The 21,664-nt window shown below is 38.3% G+C and overlaps 1 protein-coding gene across 1 annotated transcript in view; it reads right to left on the bottom strand.

The window, feature by feature from the left end:
* The window catches only part of LOC102183767 (glycerophosphodiester phosphodiesterase domain-containing protein 4-like), a 116,755-nt gene that overhangs the window by 18,059 nt on the left and 77,032 nt on the right, over positions 1 to 21,664 (bottom strand). The window contains exon 13 of the mRNA XM_018042672.1: positions 5,939 to 6,086. Within this exon, the coding sequence (XP_017898161.1) occupies positions 5,939 to 6,086 (148 nt within the window). The remainder of the gene's footprint in view (positions 1 to 5,938; positions 6,087 to 21,664) is intronic.

The following is a 21,664-nucleotide window of genomic DNA, read 5'->3' as shown; positions in this document are numbered from 1 at the left end:
CAAAAGCACCAATTCTTCAGCGCTCAGCTTTCTTTATAGTTCGTCTCTCATATCCATACATGACCACTGGAAAAACCATAGCCTTGATTAGATGGACCTTTGTTGGCAAAGTAATGTCTCTGCCTTTTAACATGCTATCTAGGTTGGTCATAGCTTTTCTTCCAAGGAGCAATGTCTTTTAATTTCATGGCTGCAGTCACCATCTACAGTAATTCTCAGTTCAGTTCAGTTCAGTTCAGTCGCTCAGTCGTGTCCGACTTTTTGCGACCCCATGAATCGCAGCACGCCAGGCCTCCCTGTCCATCACCAACTCCTAGAGTTCACTCAAACTCACGTTCATTGAGTCTGTGATGCCAGCTAGCCATCTCATCCTCTGTCGTCCCCTTCTCCTTCTGCCCCCAATCCCTCCCAGCATCAGTCTTTTCCAATGAGTCAACTCTTTGCGTGAGGTGGCCAAAGTGCTGGAGTTTCAGCTTTAGCATCATTCCTTCCAAAGAACACCCAGGGTTGATCTCCTTTAGCATGGACTGGTTGGATCTCCTTGCAGTCCAAGGGACTCTCAAGAGTCTTCTCCAACACCTCAGTTCAAAAGCATCAATTCTTTGGTGCTCAGCTTTCTTCACAGTCCAACACTCACATCCATACATGACCACTGGAAAAACCATAGCCTTGACTAGATGGACCTTTGTTGGCAAAGTAATTTTGGAGCCCCCCAAAATAAAGCCTCTCACTGTTTCCATTGTTTCCCGATCTATTTGCCATGAAGTGATGGGAGTAGATGCCATGATCTTCGTTTTCTGAATGTTGAGCTTTAAGCCAACTTTTTCACTCTCCTCTTTCACTTTCATCAAGAGGCTCTTAGTTCTTCACTTCCTGCCATAGGGTGGTGTCAAGTGCATATCTGAGGTAATTGATATTTCTCCTGGCAATCTTGATTCCAGCTTGTGCTTCATCCTGCCCAGTGTTTCTCATTATGTACTCTGCATGGAAGTTAAATAAGCAGGGTGACAATATACAGCCTTGACGTACTCCTTTACTGATTTGGAACCAGTTTTTTGTTCCATGTTCAGCTTCTAGACCTGCATACAGATTTCTCAGGTGGTCTGGCATTCCCATCTCTTAAAGAATTTTCCATAGTTTGTTGTGATCCACACAGTCAAAGGTCTGTATACAAAGGTCTGGATAGTCAAGGCTATGGTCTTTCCAGTAGTCATGTATAGATGTGAGAGCTGGACCATAAAGAAGGCAGAGCATTGAAGAATTGATGCTTTCAAACTGTAGTGTTGGAGAAGATGCTTGAGAGTCCCTTAGAGAACAAGATCAAACCAGTCAATCTTAAAGTAAATCAAGTCTGAATATTAAAAAGAACTTTCAAAGGACTGAGGCTGGCTAAAGCTCTGCTGTGAGCTTAGTCACTTAACCATGACTAAGCCTTTGTGACCCCATGGACTATAGCCTGCCAGGCTCCTCTATCCATGGGGATTCTCCAGGTAAGAATACTGGAGTGGGTTTCCATGCCCTCCTGCTAGGGATTTTCTCAACCCAGGGATTGAACTCAGGTCTCCCATACTGCAGGTGGATTCTTTACCATATGAGCCACAAGGGAAGACCTGGATAAAGCTACCTGATGCAAACAACTGACTCATTGGAAAACACCCTGATGCTAGGAAAGACTAAAGGCAGAAGAAGAGGGTGACATATGATGAGATGGTTGGATGGCATCACCAATTCAACAGACATGAACTTGGGCAAACTCCAGGAGATAGGGAGTTAGTGAGGGACAAGAAAGCCATGGGGTGCTGCAGTCCATGGTGTCTTGAAGAGTTGGACAAGACTTGGGGAATGAACAACAACAAAAATGCTAACAGACCACACATCATTTATTTCACAATTCCTCATTTTAAATTTTTGAATTAACAGACCATTAAGCAGAGAGGATTATATTGGATAAAAATGCTTCCATTGTAGTACTTTTGATCCTCAATTTACAAATAAGTAAACTGAAGCCAAGACAGGTTAACTAACATTTCCAAGTTCACACAGTAGGTGGCCAGTATCTGAACTTGCATATTCCAACTCAGGGTGAGGGTTGCTTAGGAGAGTCCCTGGGATACTGGCTCCACCTTCCTGAACAAACTGACCTTGGGTCCTTTAAAACAAGTCCAGGCCAGGTGTAGAAAGAAGTTTTTGACTTTCATCTGAATTTTGATTCACATGAATTTATTAACAATTCAAATATTAAAATGAAAATTTTACTTAATAAAGTTTTATTTAATATATCCAAAGGAACAACTATCAAACATTACTGATGTAGGAGGATAGGATTATGGAGGGGTATAGTGCTTTCTAACTTATGCATTTTATAATGATTAACTTTATATGATGGACAAGTTTACTCTGTAATCAATTTTTAAAAATAAATTGTTATAAAAGTATATAGTCTATGCATGAAGGAGGATAGTACAGAGACAGACAAGTGGGGAGGCTTCATCTATGCCAAGGGACCTGCCACCCAAGGTTTCCTTGTGGGTCATCTGCAGAGTGCTGCCCAAGGCACCAAGGGAGAAGGGGTAGGCAGTTTTACACTGCCACCATAAGGCCTCAATGCAGTACTGGCGCAATGAGATTGTGCGCTTGGCCCCGGTCACCTCGCACCTGCTCCTGACTCTGATCAAGTCAGAAACAAGGGCCAGTGAGGCTGGAGCTATAGGGAAAGCAACCTACAATATTTAAGCTTCTCATTTAGGTGTCTCTGACTAAAACTTTAATGTTCAAGGCAGTTTAGACTTTGGGTTATTACTCTTGATTAGACACTTGATACTGAGCTGAGGCTTTTTGGTGATTAAAAAGAACTTTAAAAATTATCTCAGAGTGACTAGAGAAACTATGGAATCTGAGTGAGATCTTATTCAGGGGTAGGGAAAGACCTAGCTCACAGAGCAATTTCTGTTGTGGGCTACTGTACCTGACTCAGTCATCCTGCTCTATGCTGATAAAAAAATACAGGCTCTATAGCAGTTAACTGGTTAGCTGGGGCTCTCTTCATAGATAAATGATGGGATTTAGTTGCAAGTGTAAACCAGGTGTTCAGAACCCCACTCCTCTAACCATAAGCAGTATGGTTGCAAAAGCATTTTGCTTAGGACACAGAGTGTTCATTTTGGAATCAGGTATAATAAAGTTTTGCCAAGAGAACGCACTGGTCATAGCAAACAACCTCTTCCAACAACACAAGAGAAGACTCTACACATGGACATCTCCAGATGGTCAACACTGAAATCAGATTGATTATATTCTTTGCAGCCAAAGATGGAGAAGCTCTATACAGTCAGCAAAAACAAGACTGGGAGGTGACTGTGGCTCAGATCATGAGCTCCTTATTGCCAAATTCAGACTTAAATTGAAGAAAGTAGGGAAAACCACTAGACCATTCAGGAATGACCTAAATCAAATCCCTTATGATTATACAGTGAAAGTGAGAAATAGATTTAAGGGGACTAGATCTGATACACAGAGTGCCTGATGAACTATGGACAGAGGTTTGTGACATTGTACAGGAGACAGGGATCAAGAACATCCCCATGGAAAAGAAACGCATAAAAGCAAAATGGCTGTCTGGGGAGGCCTTACAAGTAGTTGTGAAAAGAAGATAAGCAAAAAGCAAAGGAGAAAAGGAAAGATATAAGCATCTGAATGCACAGTTCCAAAGAATAGCAAGAAGAGATAAGAAACCCTTCCTCAGCAATCAATGGAAAGAAATAGAGGAAAAGAGCAGAATGGGAAAGACTAGAGATCTCTTCAAGGAAATTAGAGATACCAAGGGAATATTTCAGGCAAAGATGGGCTCAATAAAGGACAGAAATGGTATGGACCTAACACAAGCAGAAGATACTAAGAAGAGTTGGCAAGAATACACAGAAGAACTGTACAAAAAAGATGTTCACAAGCAAGATAATCACGATGGTGTGATCACTCACCTAGAGCCAGACATCCTGGAATGTGAAGTCAAGTGGGTCTTAGAAAGCATCACTACGAGCAAAGCTAGTGAAGGTGATGGCATTCCAGTTGAACTATTTCAAATCCTGAAAGATGATGCTGTGAAAGTGCTGCACTCAATATGCCAGCAAGTTTGGAAAACTCAGCACTGACCACAGGACTGGAAAAGGTCAGTTTGCATTCCAATTGAAAAGAAAGGCAATGCCAAAGAATGCTCAAACTACTGCACAATTACACTCATCTCACACACTAGTAAAGTAATGTTCAAAATTCTCCAAGCCAGGCTTCAGCAATACATGAACCGTGAACTTCCAGATGTTCAAGCTGGTTTTAGAAAAGGCAGAGGAACCAGAGATCAAATTGCCAACATCTGCTGGATCATGGAAAAAGCAAGAGAGTTTCAGAAAAATATCTATTTCTGCTTTATTGACTATGCCAAAGCCGTTGACTGTGTGGATCACAATAAACTGTGGAAAATTCTGAAAGAGATGGGAATACCAGACCACCTAACCTGCCTCTTCAGAAACCTATATGCAGGTCAGGAAGCAACAGTTAGAACTGGACATGAACAACAAACAGGAAAAGGAGTACATCAAGGCTGTATATTGTCACCCTGCTTATTTAACTTCTATGCAGAGTACATCATGAGAAACGCTGGACTGGAAGAAACGCAAGGTGGAATCAAGATTGCTGGAAGAAATACCAGTAACCTCAGATATGCAGATGACACCATCCTTATGGCAGAAAGTGAAGATGAACTAAAAAGCCTCTTGATGAAAGTGAAAGAGGAGAGTGAAAAAGTTGGCTTAAAACTCAACATTCAGAAAATGAAGACCATGGCATCTGGTCCAATCACTTCATGGGAAATAGATGGGGAAACAGTAGAAACAGTGTCAGACTTTATTATTTTGGGCTCCAAAATCACTGCAGATGGTGACTGCAGCCATGAAATTAAAAGACGCTTATCCTTGGAAGAAAAGTTATGACCAACCTAGATAGAATATTGAAAAGCAGAGACATTACTTTGCCAACAAAGGTCCGTCTAGTCAAGGCTATGGTTTTTCCTCTGGTCATGTATGGATGTGAGAGTTGGACTGTGAAGAAAGCTGAACGCTAAAGAATTGATGCTTTTGAACCGTGGTGTTGGAGAAGACTCTTGAGCGTCCCTTGGACTACAAGGAGATCCAACCAGTCCATGCTAAAGGAGATCAGCCCTGGGTGTTCTTTGGAAGGAATGATGCTAAAGCTGAAACTCAGTACTTTGGCCACCTCATGCAAAGAGTTGACTCATTGGAAAAGACTCTAATGCTGGGAGGGATTGGGGGCAGGAGGAGAAGGAGACGACAGAGGATGAGATGGCTGGATGGCATCACTGACTCGATGGACATGAGTTTGAGTGAACTCTGGGAGTTGGTGATGGACAGGGAAGCCTGGCGTGCTGCAATTCATGGGGTCGCAAAGAGTCCGACACGACTGACCAACTGAACTGAACTGATACTTGGTTTTTTCCACAAACTTCTTGTCACTATCATTGTTGCTGTGCCTTCAGAAATAAAGGGTGCAGTAACAAAACTCGAGTCACACCTGATTCTGAATCTTGCATCATGTGATGATGTCAAGGCTATTAATAACATCACATATCAGATTTCCCATGAGGATACTCCTAGTGGCTAACCCAGAGGGCTGTATTACATTATGCATGAAAGGCACATTGTGGGGATTAAATGAACAGTGATGATTATACCAATAATAACAATTTCTGCCTGAAAATCACAGAAGAATCTGGGTGAGAGAATAGAGAATGTCCCCTCTTCAATGTCACATAAGTCTCTGCTCTTAACTAGCTCCCCTGGAGACTGCACCATGAGCAATGTAGGGTGGAGAGGGGACAGAGACTCCTATTGTACTAGATTTGGAAGAACAATCTGGACAACCAGCTTACCATGAAGTAGTAAGGGTGATTTATCTTCTTTAGGACCTGAATATTGTCTGTGGTCACTGAGTGAATCCTGGAGCACCAGGCCAGTGAGAAGAGCCAAGGTTCATTGATGACATATAAGTTGATGGTGATGTTAGCTGCTTTATATTCTCTGGAAAGAAAAAGAACCCACAGGAAATTAAGACTTAATCTCACACTCATCATCTAAAAGGGAACTGGTCACCATATTTGTAAAAGGTGTTTGCTTAAATCACAAGATGCAGTTGGTCATGTGACATCTTATGATACAACATGCTGAATTAGCTCATTTCAATGAGGACAAAGGACTAGATTTAATACTTTTGCTCCTGTACCTACATTAGTATTTTTCTATTTTTTAAATTTTTATTGAAATATAGTTGATTTACAATGTTATGTTAGTTTCAGGTTTATAGCAAAGTGATTCATAGTATATGCTGCTGCTGCTACTGCTGCTAAATCAGTTCAGTCGTGTCCGACTCTGTGTGACCCCATAGACAGCAGTACACCAGGCTCCCCTGTCCCTGAGATTCTCCAGGCAAGAACACTGGAGTGGGTTGCCATTTCCTTCTCCAATGCATGAAACTGAAAAGTGAAAGTGAAGTCGCTCGGTCATGTCCGACTCTTAGCGACCCCATGGACTGCAGCCTACCAGGCTCCTCTGCCCCTGGGATTTTCCAGGCAAGAGTACTGGACTGGGTTGCCATTGCCTACCTATATCTAAATCTATCTTCTTTTTAGATACTTTTCCATTGTAGGTTACTATAAGATCTTGAGTATAGTTTCCTGTTGCTGTACACTAGGTCCTTGTTGGCTAGCTATTTTAAATATAGTAGTGTGTTTATTTTAATTCCAAACTTCTAATTTATCCCTCCCCCCTTTCTCTTTGGTAACTATAAGCTTGTTTTCTATGTTAACAGTAATAGTAGTATTTTAATAAAGTACATGCCCCAAGACAAAAAAAGGAAGAAAGAAAGGGAGGGAGGGAGGGAAGAAACAGGAAAGCCCTATTAGAAGGAAAAGGCAATCTACTCCAGTATTCTTGCCTGGAAAATTTCATGGACAAAGAAGCCTGGCAGGCTACAGTCCATGGGGTTGCAAAGAGTTGGACATGACTAATGTCATGTAAATATTCCTACAATTTGCTTCCATAAGCTGATATGCACCAGCTCCAGTACACTATTGTGTAGCAAATGTACTTACTTCCATCAGAATGCTTAACACCTATTACACTATCTGCTTTCCTATCAGTCTTCTTTACTTGACTGTAGCAAATTAAAAGCAGAGATTCTGTGTTACTCATCTCTGTATAGCCAGTATCTGCTTCATAAACAGTTGACTGAAGGAAAAAAGAAATGAATACCAATATGGTAAATATTTATACTTCAAATACAAAGAATTTTTTGAAGCACTTACTAGGGAAAATGGAACCCAAATTTCCCTATGCACTGCATGCTAAGTCACTTCAGTCGTGTCCAACTCTTTGCAACCCCATGGACTATAGCCCACCAGGCTCCTCCGCCCCTGGGATTTTCCAGGCGAGAATTCTGGAGTGGGTTGCCATTTCCTTCTCCAGGAGATCTTCCCGACCCAGGCATCGAACCCACATCTCTCACGTCTCCTGCACTGGCAGGTGGGTTCTTCACCACTGGCACCACCTGCATGTTGGTAGATATTTGTGCACTGTCTAGAGAGACAGAAAGTAAGTAGAGCATCTAGTAATTCTAATCAAGTTGTCATTTTCAGGGAAAACTTCTCACAAAATATACCACGTAAATCCCTTCAAAAATTTTGCTTAACCCTGAGATGACATAGCATAGTGGAAACAGCTATGAGCAAGTCTGCATTTGAATCTAGCTTTGTCTTGTACTAGCTTCGCAGGTTGTTAGGCTCAGTATATAAACTGTAAGATAAAAATAATACTACCACTTTCACAGCAGTGCCTGCAATTAGTTACCCAATATGCCAGAACTGTCTCTAAGACAATTATTCATATCACCAGAAGATTAGGAAACAGAAATAAGGAAACAGTAGTAAAAATTTTTGAAGCCAACACACAAAAACCATTCACAAGTTCTATCTATTAATAATGAGCCTATAGAAATTGAAACACAATATACCATTAACAATCACCCAAAGAAATGTAAATACATACGTATTAAGAAGCATAGGATCTGTAACCCCAAACTAGAACATTTTTAAAGTGAAGAGACACACGTATTTATGAATTGGAAAAGTCAGCATCATACAGATGTCAATTCTCCTCAAACTGATCTGTAGGTTAACGCAATTCTTACCAAAATACCGCCAAGCTTTCCTTGGTTTGTCTGTTTTTTTCTGTACAATTAACTTGCGCATGTGTGTGTGCCAAGTCGCTTCAGTCATGTTTGACTCTTTGCGACCCTATGGACTGCAGCCTGCCAGGCTCCTCTGTCCTAACTGATTCTAAAATGTATGTCAAAAGGCTCAGTCCAAAATTAACTAAAACTATATTGAAAAGGAAGAATAAAGTGAGAGAGAATCATTGCACCCAGTATTAAGGCATACTGTATAGCTACAGTAATCAAAACAATGTGGTATTAGGGAAGGAACAGACATATGGAACAGTGAAACATAATTTTAAACCCAGAAATAGACCCACACGAATGTCAAAATGATTTTTTACAAAGGTCCAAAAGCAACTTAATGGGATAAGGAGAAATTTTTTCAACAAACTGGACTAGAGCAATTGGCCAAAAACATACAGACATAGGCCAAAAAAAAAAAAAAAAATCAGAAAATTTCAACCTAACACCACACACATACATCATATAAAAATTGACTCAAGCGGATCATAGATAAATATATAATGTAAACTATAAAACTTGCAGGAAAAATCGAGACCTGTGGGCTAGAAAAAAGAACTCTTAGACTCAACAGTAAAAAGCATGATTCATAAAGGGAAAACTGATGTTAGACTTAATCAAAATTTTAAAACTCTTGATCTGTGGAAGACTGTGTAGGAGATGCTACAGACCAGAAATAGGTTGGGACAAATATATGCAAACAAAATATCCAACAAAGGATTATATCTATAATACAGAAAGAACTCTCAAAATTCAACAATAAAATTCAGTTAAGAATGATAAGACATTTCACCAAAGAGGACAGACCAAGGCAACTAAGAACACGATAAGATGTTCAGTATCATTACCCACCAGAGAATGAAAATTAAAACCACAGTGGGATATCACTACACACCTATAGAATGGCTACAGTAAAAATGACAATGGCTGGAGTAGGAAATGGCAACCCACTCCAATATTCTCCCCTGGAAAATTCAAAATTTCAGGGACAGAGGAGCCTAGTGGGCTACAGTTCATGGGGTCACAAAAGTTGGACTCAATTGACTTTCACTTTCAAAAGAAAGAATGAGAAAGAAAAAAAAATCACCAACTAACAGTCACATATTTGGTTCTGAAGGACAACTGTTATTTGATACTGTTTTGATTTCTGGAGAAGATCAGATTTTTTTAGTACTCATGTATAGGTTTCCTCCTTTTCTCTAGTATTAAAGGACAAAGTTGAAAGAGTATTCTATATATCTATGAAAATTAAAGTACATATCAAATGCATATCCAATCCCACAAGGATTGATTTATTAGTACTTGCACAGCCTTGTGAAAAGTGCATGAGGTACCAGGTACATTGGGGGCACATTCATTCTCACAGAAGAGTAGCATTTCAGGGTCAGGAACCATGGTAAAAACCACCGTATGATCCAGCAATCCTACTCCTAGGCATATACCCTTAGGAAACCAAAACTGAAAAAGACACATGTAGCTATAACATGGAAGCATGTCCATGCCCATGGATGTCCATCCATCGACAGATGAATGGATAAAGAAGTTTTGCTACATATACACAATGGAATATTACTCTGCCATAAAAAGGAATGCATTTGAGTCAGTTCTGATGAGGTGGATGAACCTAGAGCTTATTATACAGAGTGAAGTGAGTCAGAAAAAGAAAGATGAATATCGTTTTCTAACATATAGATTCGGAACCTAGAAGAATGGTAGTGAAGAACTTGTGTACAGGGCAGCAATGGAGAAACAGACATAGAGAATAGATTTATGGACATGGGGAGAAGGTAGGAGACAGTGAGATGTATGGAAAGAGTAACATGGAAACTTACATTACCATATGTAAAATAGAGAGCCAAGGGGAATTTGTTGTATGGCTCAGGAAACTCAAACAGGGGCCCTGTGTCAAACTAGAGGGGTAGGATGGGGAGGGAGATGAGAGGGAATTTCAAAAGGGAGAGGATATATGTATACCTATGGCTGATTCATGTTGAGGTTTGACAGAAAATAAAATTCAATAAAGCAATTATCCTTCAATAAACAATAAAAGGAAAACAAACCAAAAAACTATTACTTATAAAATGTTAGATTTAAAATATTGTAAACTTTAATTTTCCAATCAGATATTTCCATATCCATAAAGCAATTATATGGCAAAATAATTTCTATTCAGTGTTGGTGCATTAAATGGGTTAGCATTGATTCATGATAACAGAATAAAGTGAACTATGGACTAATAGATATAAATAAATCCCAGGGTAGGTTAAAAAATATTTTGGAAAACAATTATGTTTAAAATCTAAAAATAAATGGAAATGTATGACTTAAAAAGACACAAAACCAAAGTCTCTGCAGCTTGCAGATTGCTGATTAGAAGCTTCAGGATTTTCACAATGCAAATCTTTGTTTTGTGTGCTGTTTATTCAAACAAATTAATTCAATGATATCCCATGAAAATTTTCTCAAAGCAAAAAATAATAATAATAATAATAATGACAATGGCATAGACTGGTAAGGACAGAGAGGCTCTGAATCATCATACATTGCTGGTGGGATGTAAAGAGGTACAGGCCCTCTGAAAATATTTGGAAGTGTCTTAGCTAAATAAAATTTACAAAGTTTCTTATAAAACTTCAAAAACCACCATACCCCAGCAATTGCATTCTTGCCATTAATCCATTAATCCATCTTGCCATTAATCTTGCCATTAATTCTAGCCATTAATCCCATAGAAGTAAAAACCTATATTCACGGCAAACAATTCTCAGAAGATAGCAGAAAAAGAAACCCCAGGAACCTGATCTCACCCTGGACAATTACACTGGCGAATCTGTCTATTGTAACTATTAATATTTTTATACTATGGAGTCTACTTAAGCTCTAAATGTTATAGTTAATAAGTTACAGCTCAGTTCAGTTCAGTCGCTCGGTCGTGTCCAACCCTTTGCAACCCCATGAACCACAGCATGCCAGGCCTCCCTGTCCATTACCAACTCCCTGAGCTTACTCAAACTCATGTCCATTGAGTCAGTGATGCCATCCAACCATCTCATCCTCTGTCGTCCCCTTCTCCTCCTGCCCTCAATCTTTCCCAGCAGCAGGGTCTTTTCAAATGAGTCAGCTCTTGGCATCAAGTGGCCAAAGTATTGGAATTTCAGCTTCAACATCAGTCCTTCCAATGAACACCCAGGACTGATCTTTAGGATGGACTGGTTGGATCTCCTTGCAGTCCAAGGGACCCTCAAGAGTCTTCTCCAACACCACAGTTCAAAAGCACCAATTCTTCAGCACTCAGCTTTCTTTATAGTCCAACTCTCACATCCACACATGAGCACTGGAAAAACCATAGCCTTGACTAGACAGACCTTTGTTGGCAAAGTAATGTTTCTGCTTTTTAACATTCTGTCTAGGTTGGTCATAAGTTTCCTTCCAAGGAGTAAGCATCTTAATTTCATGGCTGCAATCAACATCTGCAGTGACTTTGGAGCGCCCCCCCACCCCCAAAATAAAGTCAGCCACTGTTTCCAGTGTTTTCCTGTCTATTTGCCATGAAGTGAAGGGACCGGATGCCATGATCTTAGTTTTTTGACATTAGTTTTTTGAGCTTTAAGCCAACTTTTTCACTCTCCTCTTTCACTTTCATCAAGAGGCTCTTTAGTCCTTCACTTTCTGCCATAAGGGTGGTGTCATCTGCATATCTGAGGTTATTGATATTTCTCCCAGCAATCTTGATTCCAGCTTGTGCTTCATCCAGCCCAGCATTTCTCATGATGTACTCTGCATAGAAGTTAAATAAGCAGGGTGACAATATACAGCCTTGACATACTCCTTTTCCTATTTGGAACCAGTCTGTTGTTCCATGTCCAGTTCTAACTGTTGCTTCCTGACCTGCATACAGGTTTTTCAAGAGGTAGGTCAGGTGGTCTGGTATGCCCATCTCTTTCAGAATTTTCCACAGTTTATTATGATCCACACAGTCAAAGGCTTTGGCATAGTCAATAAAGCAGTAATACATGTTTTTCTGGAACTCTCTTGCTTTTTGGATGATCCAGTAGATGTTGGCAATTTGATCTCTGGTTCCTCTGCCTTTTTTAAAACCAGCTTGAACATCTGGAAGTTCACGGTTCATGTATTGCTGAAGCCTGGCTTGGATTGTGGTCAATTTCAGCAATTAGCACAGTAGTAGTTACCCATTCCACACTCCCAGCCACATGACAGGCAGGTGTGCCCATGTTCCTAGAGTAGTTTACACACAGCTTATGAGAGCCAAGGAGTGCAAAAAGGTCACTATCCTCCAATTATTGGGGATCTGTGCTCTGATCAGTGATTGCTGCTTCTGGCCACAGATGTGCACAGAAAGAGGCGTGCAAGCACTTTTGTCTTCCTCATTGCCTCCCCGCCCCCCAACATCACAACTGTGGCAATCTTTCCTCTTCCCACTAAAATGATTTCCAGTGGTTTAAAGGTCCAGCGCTCTTTCCTTCCCATCTTTCAGTTATGTCTTTTTCCCCTTTTGGGAGCCAGACAGTAAAGATTAGGACATCGAAAAGCAATTACATGTATGGGGAAAGTTACAAAGTGACCACATATGTCCAGGGAAAGGCACATTAGAGACCCGAAAAGACCTTAAGTTTATACCCTCAGGCTGACTGTTGGCATAGAGACAGCCAAAATACAAACAAATAACAAAAAGCAGCAAACCCTGAGGAAAGGGGAGAATCTGATTTCAAGAGTTGCCAGATAATTATTTTCAAATGTCCAGTTTTTAAGAAAAATCACAAAGTGTAAAAAGAAACAAGAAAGTATGGTTCATTCAAAGGAAAAACTAAATCTAAGAAAACTGCCCCTGGAAAAGAGCTGATGGCTGATACACAAGACAAAAACTTTTCCATCCTAAAGATACTCAGAGAACTAAAGGAAGATGTAGATAGAGTTTTTTAAATATATGAAGAAAATGGAAACATTAATAAAGAGACAGAAAACCTAGAAAATACTAGAGCTGAATTCTAGAGCTGAAAATCACAATAGCTGTAATGAAAAACTGACTATTAAGATTCAAAGGCAGATTTGATCAAGCAGAAGAAAGAATCAGTGAACTAGAAGATAGATCAATAGATATTTATGATTTTGAAGAAAAGAAGCAAAAAAGATTGAAGGGAACAGAGCCTAAGATATCTGTGGGACATCATAAAACAAGTCAATATATATATTTTTAGGTTCCAAAGGAAGGAGAGAGAAAGAGGCAGAGAGAATATTTGAAGAAATAATCGCTGAATGCCCAAATGTGATAAAAGATATGAATGTAAATATCCAATGAACTCTAAGTAAGGTGAACTCAAAGAGATAGACCCTATGACTCACTATAATCAAACTTTCAAAAGCCAAAGGCAAAGAAAGAATCTTGAAATCACCAAGAGAAGCAACTTGCCACATACAAGGTATCCTCAATAACATTCTCAGACTTCTCATCAGGCTTTGGCAGACAGTAGGCAGTGGGTCCAAATATTCAAAGTGTTAAAAGAAAAAAGCTGTCAACCAAGATTTATAAACCCAGCAAAACCTATCTTTAAAATATAAGAGGTATAATACTAAAGAACAAATCTGAGTCCATATTAGACCTCTTTTTTTTTTTACTTTAATCTGTGTATTCTATTGCTTTTGAGACAAGCAAGAATGTTGCCTATAGCCTGAAATGCTCAGGATAACCCATACTCAAGGTTCTGACCTCTAACGGTATAACATTTTCCTATACATGTAGAGATAAAAAGTTGTAGAACAGAGAATAACATTTGTCTTGTTGGAGTTTCACAGGCACAAGGGGAAATTTAAGACATTCCCAAATAAACTAAAGCTGAAGGAGTTCATGACCACTAGACCAACCCTGTAGGAAAAACTCAAGAGAATCCTCCTCTTTGCGACCCCATGGACCGCAGCACGCCAGGCCTCCCTGTCCATCACCAACTCCCAGAGTTTACCCAAACTCATGTCCATTGAATCAGTGATGCCATCCAACCATCTCATCCTCTGTTGTCCCCTTCTCCTCCAGCCAGTAATCTTTCCCAGCATCAGGGTCTTTTCCAATGAGTCAGTTCTTCGCATCAGGTAGTTAAGGGACAGTAAATCAAAGTCTTACAGACACATAAAGATCTCAATAAAAGTCAATGGCAAATATAAAAGCTAGCATTACTTTTAACAATTTTGTAACTATAGTCTTTATTTCACACATACTTTAGTAAAAGGAGAAAGTCAGAACTATTAGCCTAACATCTAGTAATTTTGTAACTTTGTTTTATCAACTCCACATGTTGTCTTCTGCATAATTTGAGAAACTATTGCATTTATAAGAATTATTAGTTTATCTTTGAGGCACATAGTGTATATAAAGATAAATTTTTCTGACATCAATAAGTGAAATTGGAGTTATAAAGGAGAAGAATTATTGCATGTTACTGAATTTAAGCTGGTAAAAATTCAATCACAGTATCATAACTTTAGGATGGTAAGTGTAATTCCCATGGTAACCGCAAAAACTTAGATATAAAATACATAAAAAGGGAAAGAAGAAAAGGATTTAAGTATTTTACTACAAAAAACCCCCAAAACAATGAAACATAAAGGAAAAAAGTAAAGTAGAAAATAAGGGGAAAAATTATAAGATATATTAAAATAACTGATAACAGAAACAATATTTACAAAAAAGACAGCAGTAAAAACATGACAATAGTCTTCCCTCTTTTCAGTAATTATTTTAAATGTAAATAAATTAAACTCTCCAATCAAACAAACAGATTGGTAGAATGCACAAAAACATATGACCCGTCTTTATGCTGTTTACAAGAGGCTCATTTTAGATCCAAAGGCACAAATAGATTGCAAGTGAAAGGACAGAAAAGATATTCCATGCAAACAGTAACTAAAAAGATCATGGGTGGCTATACTAACAACAGACAAAACAGGCACTATGTCAAAAAAGCTTATACATGGAAAAGAAAGACATTATATATTAATAAAAGCTTCAATATAGCAAGAAGATATATTAATTATAAACATTTATCTGCCTAATGACAGAACAGTAAAATTTACAAAGTAAACACTGACAGAACTGAAGCTGTACAATGATAGTTGGAAATTTTAATATCCCACTCTCAATATGAATAGAACAATCAGAAGATAAGTAGGGAAAGAGAGGACTTAATCAACACAAGAAACTATTTCTAAGACACAGAATGCTCAACCCAATAACAGCATACACATTCTTCTCAAATACATATGTGACAATTCCCTATTTAGATATAAAACTGAAAATGAAGTCGCTCAGTCATGTCTGACTCTTTGTGACCCCATGGACTGTAGCCTATCGGGCTCCTAAGTTCATGGAATTTTCCAGGCAAGAGTACTGGAGTGGCTTGCCATTTCCTTCTCCACAGGATCTTCCTGACCCAGGGATTGAACCGAGGTCTCCCACATTGCAGGCAGACACTTTAGCATCTGAGCCACCACGGAAGTCATATAGTAGACCACAAATTAAGTCTCAACAGATATAAAAAGATAAATATCAAAGTAACCTATCCAACCACAACCCAATAAAGTTAGAAGTCTAACAAAAGGAAAATTGGAAAATTCACATATTTGTGGGACTTAACACACTTCCTGAGCTTCCCTGGTGGCTCAGATGGTAAAGAATCCACTTGCAATGCAGGAGACCTGGGTTGGATCCCTGGATTGGGAACATCCCCTGGAAGAGGGCATGGCAACCAGCTCCAGTAATCTTGCCTGGAGAATCCCCATAGACAGAGGAGTCTGGCAGACTATAGTCCATGGGGTCACAAAGAGTTGGACATGACTGAGTGACTAAGCACACAATACACTTTCAATAAACTAATGGATAAAGAAAGAAATCACAAGGGAAATGAGAAAATACATGGAGATGAATGAAAATGAAAACACCAAAATTCGTGGGATGCACCAAAATTCATAGATGGTGCTAGGGGAGGGGGAATCCATAGCTATCAATGCTTACATTTAAAAAATCAGAGGATTTTTGCATCTATGTTCATCAGTAATATTGGCCTGTAATTTTCTTTTCTGTGATATCTCTGTGTGCTTTTGGTATCAGAGTGATGGCAGCCTGACACAATGAGCTTAGAAGTGTTCCTTTCAAACAATATCATCAATGTCACAGAAGAACACAGGTGCAAAATTCCTCAACAAAATATGAGCAAACCAAATCCAACAATACATTAAAAGGCTCATATACCATGATCAAGTGGGATATATCCCAGAATTGCAATAATTTTTCAATAGTATCAAATATTGTGATAAACCACCACATTAAGAAACTGAAGAATAAAACCCATATGATCATCTCAATAGATGCAGAAAAAGCTTTTGATAAATTTAAACATCCATTGATAAGAAAAACTAAGAAAGTGAGAAAACAGGAAACATACCTCAACATAATAAAGGCCACATATATGACAAATCCATGACTAACATCATACTTAAAGTTAAAAAGCTGAAAGCACTTCCTCTAAGATCAGATCATGAATAAGAGAAGAAGACCAACTCCTATCACTCTCATCCAGCATAGGTTTGGAAGTCCTAGACACAGCAATAAGAGAAAAAATTAATAAAATGAATCCAAATCTGGAAAAGAAGAAGTAAAACTGTCAATGTCTGTAGAGGACATATTATCCACAGAAAATCCTAAAGACACTACCAGAAAACCACCAGGACTCATCAATCAATAAATAAATAAATTCAATAAAGCTGCAAAATGCAAAATTAATGTATATAAATCCATTGGACTTCTATACAGTAACAACAAAATATCTGAAAGAGAAACTAAGGAACCAATGCCATTTACCACTGTATCAAAAACAATAATATACCTGGGAATTAACCTACCTAAGGAGGCAAAAGGCCTGTACTTCGATAACTGTTAAAATGCTAGTGAAAGAAACTAAAGATAGTACAAAAAGGATGGAAAGATATACTGTGCTCTTGGAATAGAAAAATCAATACTGTTAACAACTTACTGACCACAGACCTATCAATAAGTTTTTGTTACCCAAATATTACTGACCGGAGATGTACCAATATTCACTTACATAACAAATTGCTGGCCACAGGTGTTAGCTTCTGCAAAATTCCCGTTGTCAATAATTTGTTAAAATGGCCATACTACCCAAGGTAATACACAGATTCAGGTAAATCCCTATCAAATTACCAATGGCACTTTAAACAGAACTAGAAAAAAAATTTTAAAAATGTGTACACAAACACAAAAGACCCCAAAGAGCTAAAACAATCTTAAGAACAAAGGGGCTGGAGGTCACAGTCCCTCACTTCAGACTATACTACAAAGCTCTGTAATCAAAACAGTATAGTACTGGCACAAAAACAGAAGTATAAATAAATGGAACAGGATATAAAGAACAGAAATAAACCCACACACCTATGGTCAGTTAATTTTCAACAAAGGAGGTGAGACTACATAATGGAGAAAAGGCAGTCTCTTCAATAAGCGGTGCTGGAAAACTAGACAGCTAGAAGCAAAATAATGAAATTAGAACATTCTCTAACACAATACACAAAAATAAAATAAAGATCTAAACATAAGGCAAGCTACTATAAAAGTGTTAGAAGAATGCATAGGTAGGATACTCTCTGAAAAAAATCACATCTTTTTCAATCATCTCCAGGAGTAATGAAATAAAAACAATAATAAATGGAACCTAATTAAACTTAAAAGCTTTTGCACAGCAAAGGATACCATAAACAAATGAAAGGACAACCCGCAGAATAGGAGAAAATATTTGCAAATTAAGTGACTGACAAGGGATTAAGCTACAAAATATGCAAATAGCTCATGCAGCTCAATAGCAAAAAAGCAAACAATCCAATCAAAAATTGGACAGCAAATCTAAATAGGCATTTTTCCAAAGAAGACATGCAGATGGCTAAAATGTACATGAAAAGACGCTCAACATCACTAATTATTCAGTTCAGTTCAGTCACTCAGTCATGTCTGACTCTTTGTGACCCATGGAATGCAGCCCACCAGGCTTCCCTGTCCATCACCAATTCCTGGAGCTTGCTCAAACTCAAGTCCATCAAGTTGGTGATGCCATCCAACCGTCTCAATCACTGTTGTCCCTTTCTCCTCCTGCCTTCAATCTTTCCCAGTATCAGAGTCTTAATGCAAATAAAAACTACAAGGCATCACTGCACACTAGTCAGAATGGCCATTATCAAAAAATCTACAAACAATAAATGCTGAAGAAGGTGTGGAGAAAAGGGAATCCTCCCACACTCCTGGTGGGAATATAAATTGGTACAGCCACTGAGGAGAACAGTATGGAGTTTCCTTAGAAAGCTAAAAATATACTTACCATATGATCCAGCAATCCCATTTGGGCATACACTCAGAGAAAAAAATCTAATATCTAATTCAAAAGGTATGTGTACCCACTGTTCACAGCAGCAATCTTTACAATAGCCAAGACATGAAAGCAATCTAAATGTCCACTAACAGATACATGTATAAAGATGCTATGGTGTGTGTGTGTCACAATGGAATATTTCTCAGTCATAAGAAGAATGACATAATGCCATTTGCAGCAACATGGATGAACCAAGCAATGGTCATATTAAGTGAAGTCAGACAGCAAAAGACAAATATCATATGATATCACCTTAATGGAATCTGACAAATGTTACAGACAAATTTATTTACGAAACAGAAACATAAAAAAACAAATTTATGGTTGCCTAAGGGGAAATGGTGGGCAGGGAAACTTAAGAGTTGGGGATTAAGATATAAACATTGTCAGATATAAAATAAACAAAAAGGGAACTTGTGTATAGCACATGAAATTATATCTAAAACTTTTAACAAGCTGTAATGGAAAACAATTTGAAAAATTAAATAAATGTATACATATATATGTGTATATATATATATATACATATATATATGAAACAATTTGCTGTACCCCTGAAACCAACACTACACTGTAAATCAACCATACTTCAATTAAAAATATTTAAAAAGAAATACTATGCACAATATGAAAAATATAATTAACATTGCTGTATGTTACATGGGAAAGCTGTCAAGTGAGGAAATCCTAAGAGTTCTTATCACAAGGAAAAACCTTCTATTTCTCCAATTATGTATCTATATGAGATGATGGATATTCATTCAACTTCTTGTGATAATCATTTGATGATGAATGTAAGCAAATTGATTATGTATGCTGTACAACTTAAACTTACAGAGCTATATGCATATTTTAATCAAAGTAAAAGGAAAGAATTTTCAAAAAACAGGAAAGATTTCATATCAACCATATAACTACAACTTAAGAAACTAGAGAAAAAAAACAAATTGAGCCCCATAGCAAAAGGAAGAAAATAATGAAGACTAGGAAAGACATAAACAAAATAAAAAACAGAAAACCAATAAAGAAAATCAAAGAAACCAAAAGTTAGTTATCTGAAAACAACAAAATTAATAAGCTTTTAGCTAGAGGTACTAAGATAAAGAGAAGAGACACAAATTACTGAATCAGAAATGAAAGTGGGCACATTATTACAAGTTTTACAGAAATAAAAGGATTATAAGGGATATAGCAGTATGACCAATTGTATCTCAACAAATTAGATAGCCAAGGTGAAAAGGACAAATTCCAGACTGCATCATGAAGAATTAGAAAATATAAATAGATATATAATCAGTAAGGAGACTGAACAATATACAGCCTTGATGTACTCCTTTTCCTATATGGAACCAGTCTGTTGTTCCATGTCCAATTCTTACTGTTGCTTCCTAACCTGCATATAGGTTTCTCAAGAGGCAGGTCAGGTAGTCTGGTATTCCCATCTCTTTCAGAATTGTCCACAGTTTATTGTGATCCACACAGTCAACGGCTTTGGCATAGTCAATAAAGCAGAAATAGATGTTTTTCTGGAACTCTCTTGCTTTTTCCATGATCCAGTGGATGTCGGCAATTTTATGTCTGGTTCCTCTGCCTTTTCTAAATCCAGCTTGAACATCTGGAAGTTCACAGCTCACGTATTGCTGAAACCTGGCTTGGAGAATTTTGAGCATTACTTTACTAGTATGTGAGATGAGTACAATTGTGCAGTAGTTTGAGCATTCTTTGGCATTGCCTTTCTTTGACATTGGAATGAAAACTGACCTTTTCCAGTCCTGTGGCCACTGCTGAGTTTTCCAAATTTGCTGGCATATTGAGTGCAGCACTTTCACAGCATCATCTTTCAGGATTTGAAATAGCTCAACTGGAATTCCACCACCTCCACTAACTTTGTTTGTAGTGATGCTTTCTAAGGCCCACTTGACTTCACATTCCAGAATGTCTGGCTCTAGGTGAGTGATCACACCATCGCGATTATCTTGGTCATGAAGATCTTTGTTGTATAGTTCTTCTGTGTATTCTTGCCACCTCTTCTTAATATCTTCTGCTTCTGTTAGGTCCATACCATTTCTGTCCTTTATCGAGCCCATCTTTACATGAAATGTTCCCTTGGTATCTCTAATTTTCTTGAAGAGATCTCTAGTCTTTCCCATTCTGTTCTTTTCCTCTATTTCTTTGCATTGATCACTGAGGGAGGATTTCTTATCTCTTGCTATTCTTTGGAACTCTGCATTCAGATGCTTATATCTTTCCTTTTCTCCTTTGCTTTTCGCCTCTCTTCTTTTCACAGCTATTTGTAAGGCCTCCCCAGACAGCCATTTTGCTTTTTTGCATTTCTTTTCCATGGGGATGGTCTTGATCTCTGTCTCCTGAGCAATGTCACAAACCTCCATCCATAGTTCATCAGGCCCTCTGTCTATCAGATCTAGTCCCTTAAATCTATTTCTCACTTCCACTATATAATCATAAGGGATTTGATTTAGGTCATACCTGAACGGTCTAGTGGTTTTCCCCACTTTCTTCAATTTAAGTCTGAATTTGGCAATCAGGAGTTCATGATCTGAGCCACAGTCAGCTCCCAGTCTTGTTTTTGCTGACTGTATAGAGCCTCTCCATCTTTGGATGCAAAGAATATAATCAATCTGATTTTGGTGTTGACCATCTGGTGATGTCCATGTGTAGAGTCTTCTCTTGTGTTTTTGGAAGAGAGTGTTTGCTATGACCAGTGTGTTCTCTTGGCAAAACTCTATTAGCCTTTGCCCTGCTTCATTCCATACTCCAAGGCCAAATTTGCCTGTTACCCCAGGTGTTTCTTGACTTCCTACTTTTTCATTCCAGTCCCCTATAATAAAAAGGACATCTTTTTTGGGTGTTAGTTCTAAAAGGCCTTGTAGATCTTCATAGAACTGTTCAACCATTCAGCA

Source organism: Capra hircus, chromosome 29, assembly GCF_001704415.2.
Source record: "Capra hircus breed San Clemente chromosome 29, ASM170441v1, whole genome shotgun sequence".
Taxonomy (NCBI): domain Eukaryota; kingdom Metazoa; phylum Chordata; class Mammalia; order Artiodactyla; family Bovidae; genus Capra; species Capra hircus.
Note: the sequence above shows the minus strand (reverse complement) of the source record. Positions and strands in the feature narration are given on the sequence as shown.